This window comes from Coregonus lavaretus (assembly GCF_964263955.1).
Source record: "Coregonus lavaretus genome assembly, contig: HAP1_SCAFFOLD_3042, whole genome shotgun sequence".
Classification (NCBI taxonomy): Eukaryota; Metazoa; Chordata; class Actinopteri; order Salmoniformes; family Salmonidae; genus Coregonus; species Coregonus lavaretus.
The window spans coordinates 1-8,138 of NW_028164559.1; the positions used below are offsets into that span (position 1 = coordinate 1).

The window sequence follows — 8,138 nt, forward strand, 5'->3', positions numbered from 1 at the left end:
AGCTTTTAGACTAATGAGTAGGCTAAGATGTAGTCATGTAGGTAGTTAAAAACAAGTGGTAAGGCTAATTCTTTGGGAAGAGATTGGAAAAAGTTGGTGTGTGTGTGTGTGTGATACTGCAGGGAAAATCAGGGCCAAGTCAGGCAGCTAGAGAGCTAAAATCACATCAATGCCCTTCTGCGGACGACAGATTTGTTTATGGTGCAGTGGAAAAGAATGTTTTCCCATCCCTGCCCTTTCACACACACACACACACACAAGCGGGTGTGCACACACACTCATACACACACAATGGCACGCAGAAACACATGCACACACACATGCACACAAAAACACATGCACACACACATATACACACATCATTTTTCTGTCAGCAAAAGACAGAGTAGCAGCATCAAGGATTGCTAAATATAGCAGTCAGTCCTCAGAGCAAAATAGCCATTCTTTTTCTGACTGAGCACAGACAAACATTGTCATGCATTTGAGAATTTTTGTTTTACGCAACGTGAGAAGTTACAGATAACTTTCTCAAACAACATTGTTGCTGATTGTTACCAGAGCAATGATGTCATTATATTTGGTTGGACATTGTACAGTAACATTTAAATGGCAGATATTTCCATGCACTGCTCCATGCACTGCTCCTGAGTGGCGCAGTGGTCTAAGGCACTGCATCTCAGTGCTTGAGGCGTCACTACAGACTCCTGGTTCAATTCCAGGCTGTATCACAACCGGCCGTGATTGGTCCCATAGGGCAGCGCACAATTGGGCCAGCGTAGTCTGGGTTTCACCGGTGTAGGCCGTCATTGTAAATAAGAATTTGTTCTTAACTGACTTGCCTAGTTAAATAAATCATGGAGTTTTACTTCATGGCTAGGTATGTAAATACATTATCTTAATCTAAATGTTAATGCTACTTTATCTTTAAAGAGAAAAGGATTCATTTTGTGTGTGCTTTTTGTGAATGGTGGATTGGTTGTGGGTGTGTGTGTGTGTGTGTGTGTGTGTGTGTGTGTGTGCATGCGTGCGTGCGTGTGTGTGTGTGTGTGGGTGTATGCACAGATTGGTTGATTAGTACCCAGCAGGCTGCTCTACACTAGTTTAAGGTGAGGCTCCATGCGGTGGCAGATGCTGTAGCTGGCCTGGCCCAGCCTGGCCTCCCAGACATGATAGCAGACAGGCAAGCAGCACCATATGCCCTGTCTATACCCATTACACATACCCTATCACTTAGCCTACATAGGCTGACTCACTGAGAGAGAAGCCAAAGCTTCTCTTATTCTTGAAAACCTCATTCTTGTTAGTCTGTGTTCAGCAGCAGTATACCTCTCTTTTCATGGTCTTTAGCTAATTGCTTTAAAGGTAAATGCATTGAATGCTTATTACACTCTCCCTGATAGTTTATGCAATGCGTATAAAACAGGCTTACAGTGCGTGCTCAGTATAGACATTAGAAAACTTCCCAAGAAGCTTTATTTAAACGCTAGGTTTATCTATAAATCGTGGCATTGACCTCCAGATATAGACTAGAGCATCATGTTCAGTGTGTCTCCCAGTAGGGCGTCCTGGTGTCCAGTAGGGTGTCCTGGTGTTCAGTAGGGCTTCCTGGTGTCCAGTAGGGTGTCCTGGTGTCCAGTAGGGCGTCCTGGTGTCCAGTAGGGCGTCCTGGTGTCCAGTAGGGCTTCCTGGTGTCCAGTAGGGCGTCCTGGTGTCCAGTAGAGCTTCCTGGTGTCCAGTAGGACATCCTGGTGTCCAGGAGGGCGTCCTGGTGTCCAGTAGGGTGTCCTGGTGTCCAGTAGAGCGTCCTGGTGTCCAGTAGGGCGTCCTGGTGTCCAGTAGGGCGTCCTGGGGTCCAGTAGGGCGTCCTGGTGTCCAGTAGGGTGTCCTGGTGTCCTGGTGTCCAGTAGGGTGTCCTGGTGTCCAGTAGGGTGTCCTGGTGTCCAGTAGGGCGTCCTGGTGTCCTGGTGTCCAGTAGGGCTTCCTGGTGTCAAGTAGGGTGTCCTGGTGTCCAGTAGGGCGTCCTGGTGTCCAGTAGGGCGTCCTGGTATCCAGTAGGGCTTCCTGGTGTCCAGTAGGGCGTCCTGGTGTCCAGTAGGGTGTCCTGGTGTCCAGTAGGGTGTCCTGGTGTCCAGGAGGGCATCCTGGTGTCCAGTAGGGCGTCCTGGTGTCCTGGTGTCCAGTAGGGCGTCCTGGTGTCCAGTAGGGCGTCCTGGTGTCCTGGTGTCCAGTAGGGCGTCCTGGTGTCCAGTAGGGCTTTCTGGTGTCCAGTAGGGTGTCCTGGTGTCCAGTAGGGTGTCCTGGTGTCCAGTAGGGCGTCCCGGTGTCCAGTAGGGTGTCCTGGTGTCCAGTAGGGTGTCCTGGTGTCCAGTAGGGCGTCCTGGTGTCCATTAGGGTGTCCTGGTGTCCAGTAGGGCATTCTGGTGTCCATTAGGACGTCCTGGTGTCCAGTAGGGCGTCCTAGTGTCCAGTAGGGTGTCCTGGTGTCCAGATCTCAATCCAGTTACAAAATGGCTATCTGAGGCACGTTGCACCGTGACGAGGCCAGGAGGGCATACTATTTCTGACTGCCATAATTGTTCAGATTACAGTACTTCCTCCTGTCAACCACACCTGGCTGGGAGGGGCTAGGTTCTCCTCATGTTCTCCTCAGGTTCTCCTCAGCCTGATTCACACTATAGGACCTAAGCGACCCAACCCTAGCCGAGCTGTACTGGGCTGGCCTGGTTCCGAATCCCCCATAGTTGATAGAACCGTACTGAAAAGGACAATTTAAGAATAAAATATCTGAGCAAACACAATACAGGTTGGATCGGCCCCAGAAGGTGAATCGGTCATTAAGGCTCTCCTCAGGTCTGGGGTGATTGAGGCTCATCTACTTTAGAACCTCACTCACTCCCACGGAATAAGACCAATCAATGGACCTGTCCATACACTCAGACCAGGCTGGCAATGGAAAATGTAGGAGTTACGACCGTGCCGTCTCAGGTCAATGGGAACCTTAGGAGGCTGTTCAGGAGCAACTTACTTGACAGATCAACATCGACTGAAAGATATGGACTTGAGAGGATCAACCAACTATATAGGCTAATGATTATAAAATGTTTTGTCACATTGGTCATTGAATGTAGTGTAAATACAGACTCTAAAGGATTGTTTAATGGCTATTCTTATAAAATATATGCATGTTACATGCCAACTAGATCCGTGCTGGTTTATTTCAGTTGTTGTACTGTGATTCAGAGAAGGTTAACAGATGCTCTATGAGCTGTTGATTAACACTCTTTGATAACAAACAGATTATATATTGGGGAAAGGGAAGGGTACCAAAATAGGGTAATCAATTTGCTTCATCACATTTTTAATTGAGTCAGCCAGTTGTTTCATATTATACAACGGGTGGGTCTAGATTGGTTAAATGCGCATTCCAGCCGGTGTCTATTCCACAAGTTACCACCGGCTAAATCTATGACGTTAAAATGCCTATTTACTCTGTTCTATCTGACTGCGCAATCCACTGTCTCATCCAGCCCAGGAAGGGAGGTTATAAACTTGATCTCCACTATAAAAAGCACCTAGACATTATCTTGCATTTCTTTTAGACTAACATTTTGTTTTCAACAGCGGAGATTTGTATAAACCTTGCTGTCTGTCTATCCGACAGTTGTTTCATAATGTGTAATTGAATTAGAGCGCTCCCTGTGGCGTAAGAATGTGACAGTCATATTGTGTGTGTGTGTGTGTGTTTGTGCGCATGCTCGTGCTGTACTGTGTCTGTTTGTCTGTGTCCCTCCAGTCATGTATGTCTGTGTCTATTCTTCCAGGGAGCAGCTGGGATGTGGAAATCATTAGCAGGGTCCAGGCAGGGTCCTCGCCACAGTGTGTGATCTCATCCTCCTGTGGGCAGAGGAGGCCTCTGGTCGGGCGTGATCCCCTGCTCTCGGTGGTCCACCTGGAGGTCCAGTGATGGCTCATGCACGAGATGATCCCCACCTGGGCGCCGGCCCATCCGAGGATTCTGAACTCTCTGAGAATGAGTCAGAAACGGCGAGCTTGGTGTCGGAGGACTCTATCATGCCAGACTATGAGATGGAGCGGGGTGGAGGGGGCACCACCTTTACGCTGTACGAGGCCTGTAACAGGAACGAGGCGCTAACGTTACGGAGGGTCCTGGAGAGGGGGGTTACTAAGGAAGAGGTTATGGAGCTGGACATCAATGGCAGGGTAAGGACTATGTCATGTTTCCCTCTGGTGGTCCTGGGTTCAATAAGTATTTGATTACTTTCAAATACTTGAAGCGTTTGCTCGAGTATTCCAAGAAAACCTTATGGCCTCAGATGTTGTACCTTAGACTAGAGCCGTGTTTCTCAACCTTTGGCCTGCGGACTGGCAATGATCCCTGGGATGATAGAGACTGATCCTTGAGATGGTTGGCTGACACTTTTTTTGTCAGTTACTCAAGTGTTAGTTTTAATGTAAAAGGTCCCACAAGAAGGAAGAGCAAAAGCTTGCCAGTTCCTGGTACATAAAAGGTTGAGAAACACTGCATTAGAGCATATTGAATGATCACATTTCTGCGTTCTGCTTTGTATCCATGTCAGAATGGCCTGATGCTTGCAGTCTCCAGAGGCTATGTGGACATCGTCTATGGTCTACACACATGTCCACTGATCGATATTAACCATCAGGACAACGAAGGCAACACAGCACTGATGATCGCTGCCCAGGCCGGTAAGCATTGCAATATTATGGTGGCTAGCTTTGGTGAGCATATCATATCATAGCATATCATATCAATAGAAGCACCTATTTCATGGTCTGGTAGGGATCACATAATTATACTCAGGGGTGTAACTGGAGAAAATAAATCACTCAAGGAACTTTATCACAGTCATCGGCCATTCAGCTACAAAACGTGTTAAAATGTTCCCCAGAAGATTCCCACCCAATTCCACCTGTGATAACAACTATGGCAACTCAAAACTTCCTAATAACAGCCCCTCTCTCCACCCAGGCTACGTCTCCATCCTGAACTTCATCCTGAACTACTACCCTAAGGTAGACCTGGAGGTGAGGGACATCCGGGGCTTCACTGCCCTCATCAAGGCAGCCATACAGGGCAGGGTAGACTGTGTGTCTTCCCTCCTCATGGCCGGTAAGTGGCTAAAGACAGTCAAATCAAGAATTGGAGTAGTCCTTGAACAAAAGTCTTTGAGTGCAGGAAGGACTTCTAAAGACTATTTCCATGGGTTTTTCTTTTCCACGTGGCGTAAAACCTCACTCTCCATACTGACAACTTCCTAACTGATATCTTATGTATATTCTCGAATCAGTAGAGGCACAGTTACTCTGGTGAAATGGGTTATCAACTTATCATCATGGAACTAGAATGACTATTGTATTATTCATTATGTTTCTATGGTTACCGTGAATGTGTTACGAAAAAAGAAAAAGTAGAACACTATATAGGGAATAGGGTGCCATTTCAGACATACACCAAGTGTATGATTATGACAGCCATTTTGGTGGAGAAGGATGATGACGCACATCTATCTGAGTTTAAGGGGAATATCTTAGGACATGGTTTTATTTTCTGATCTTCTTGTCTAATCTGGGACTAGCCGCTTTGGGTTACAGGCTGGATTATCTTGGTGTTTACCAGGACTGATATAGACATGGCTCTGGTAACACCTACTACTGGTTCATAAGTCAAGACAGGTCAACATCAAGTCACCCTATTACCTATTCTTATCTGTACCACAGGAGGCTGCTGAGTGGAGGACGGCTCATAATAATGGCTGGAATGGAGTTAATGGAATGGTATTAAACACATGGAAACCATGGAAACCATGTGTTTGATGTGTTTGATACCATTTCCTTTATTCCGTTCCAGCCATTATAATGAGCCCGTCCTCCCCAATTAAGGTGCCAACGGCCGCCTGTGATCTGTAGACACAAAAACAGCTTTGGGTATGGTGTTATTTGTGTTACGTCCACATGCCTTATAATGCGTTCCTCTTCAGCTGAATAAATGCTTGAGGACAGTCCTCTGAAATAGACACTAGTGTGAGTCCGTCTCGATCCAATAATGCACCCAATTAAATAATTAAGAGCTAAATATTGTTTCAACTGCTGATTGCCCCTTTAATTGAAAGCCTTGATTCTCCTGCTTCAAACTGAAGATGTTCATAAACACATACTGTCTCATTATTAGCCAATCAAATAGCGACAGTTCTCCTTTCTGTAGCCGCCGGGCTATTCAATTCCGGTCCTGGCGGGCTGAAACATTTCTGGTTTTTATTACTACCTGGTAGTTAATTGCAATCACCTGGTGTCCCAGGTCTGAATTGGTCCCTGATTAGAAGGAGGTGAAAAAACGGAAGTGTTTGGACCCTCCAGAACCAGAATTGAAAAGCCCACCTCATAGTGTGTTGCTGTCTATGTTTAGATCCTCTATACCCCTTCACATAGTAGGGCAATGAAGCTGTCAGAGTACATGCCTCACACATTACATTTAAAAAATCTCATCTTGATCAGTTTCCCTCATTTCTTTAGTGTCTAACCTTGTTGTCTAGCTCCTGTGATCATTTTGGATGCGTTCATTTTTCTCTGTCTCCCTTCCTATCCCCATGTCCAGGTGCGGATATCAATGTAGTGGATGAGGTCAGAGGGAAAGGCATCACGGACTGGGCCCTGAAGACGGGTCGCTTCGAGGTCCTGCAGCGTCTCCGTGTCCTCCAGGCGCACCCCATTGCTGAGCAGTTCTGCGACAGCTACGTGATTGAGTGGCCCGAGCTGAAGGAGCTGGTTGCCAAAGGTTAGAGAGGCAGGCCAGCAACCGGAGGGATGCCGGTTCCAATCCCTGCCCCGGCTGGGAAAAATCTGGTGGGGAGTGGTCCGGTAACCTGCTGTTGTAACCTATAACCTGCTCCAGGGGTGCTGCACTGCTGCTGACCCATTTATCCAACCTCTCCATTGGGCATGCATAAGCTATGTGTGTTTCTCTGTAGTGTGTCACTGTGACACATCTGAATCAAACTTTATTGCAATGCAACAGATGTTACTAGGTGTTCTACATAGTAGTAAAATAAATGTTGTACATAGAAGTAATCTTCTATCTTCTATCTTCTTCTAAAGCCATGAGCCCCAAAACACTGACCCAACGTCTGAAGGACAGCCTGACCATTAGCTTACCCAACGACCCTCAGGACAACGGAGTGATGGACCACCTGGTGAGGATGACCACATCCATCCACAGCCCTCTAGTCTCCACGGGCTGCCGGCCCCTCTGCCCCACAAGCCCCCCCGAGGTTGGGAAGCGCCGCCTGGCTGTGCCGGAGCTGATGGAGAAGCACAGCAGCAAGGACCTGGAGGAAAGCTCTGTGTGTCATAGTAACGGTGTGAAATGTTCCTTCACGCCTGCGCCAGCGTCATCGAGCTCCTTCTCGCTCACCAACTGCTGCTCGAACACGGAGCGGAGGGATAGTGGTCTCTCGACGGCTGCTAATGGCTTACGGAACTTCCTCCCTCGTTCCATGACCCACCAGAACTCCGTATTCCCGTCCGGTTGCATCCCCAAGATCACCTTCACTAAGTCTCTGGACAAAACACCTAAGAAGGCGAAGAAGGTGAAGAGGCACAAGGGCCACCTGGAGCCTCCGGTCTGGAAGTACAAGTCGGAGAAGGAGGAGAAGAAAAAGGAAAAGCAGAAGTTGGAGGAAGAGAAGGAAGCGCAAGAGAAGGCACTTAAGAAAGTTAAGAAGAAGGCAGCCAAGGCGGCAGCCAAGGCAAAGGAGCCCGCCAAGGCAAGTTAAACTGCCAACTGTCTGTCGTTAAACTGCCACAGAGTGGGAGAACAGAACCCTGGGAAAATAGAACGACCTCTGTGCTGTCATCAGATGGAAGAGGAAGCGAGACCCCCCACTTGCAGTTTTTGTTTTCTGGTTGAATGAAAGTCAATGAACTAAGTAGACCAGAGCCAGCTGCTATTGCATTGGTGTCTATGGGAGACCCACCCCTGTTAAGTAATTTTTTTCAATGCTTCAGTGATTTATCCACCATCTTTGCTGTCATCTCCTACCAACTCCATTGTATCCACTGTGATGATGTCATATAAGGAGGACAAGGGGACGGCTCCCCTG

The 8,138-nt window shown here is 47.6% G+C and overlaps 1 protein-coding gene across 1 annotated transcript; it reads left to right on the forward strand.

The window, feature by feature from the left end:
• Positions 1-3,963: 3,963 nt before the first annotated feature.
• Positions 3,964-7,811, forward strand: LOC311116902 (photoreceptor ankyrin repeat protein-like; the record flags this gene model as incomplete). The annotated part of the gene is made up of 5 exons (XM_084191926.1): positions 3,964-4,221; positions 4,599-4,728; positions 5,012-5,152; positions 6,635-6,814; positions 7,135-7,811. The coding sequence occupies 5 exons, from the start codon at positions 3,964-3,966 to the stop codon at positions 7,809-7,811; spliced, it is 1,386 nt and encodes a 461-aa protein (XP_084048052.1).
• Between the last annotated feature and the right edge of the window lie 327 nt (positions 7,812-8,138).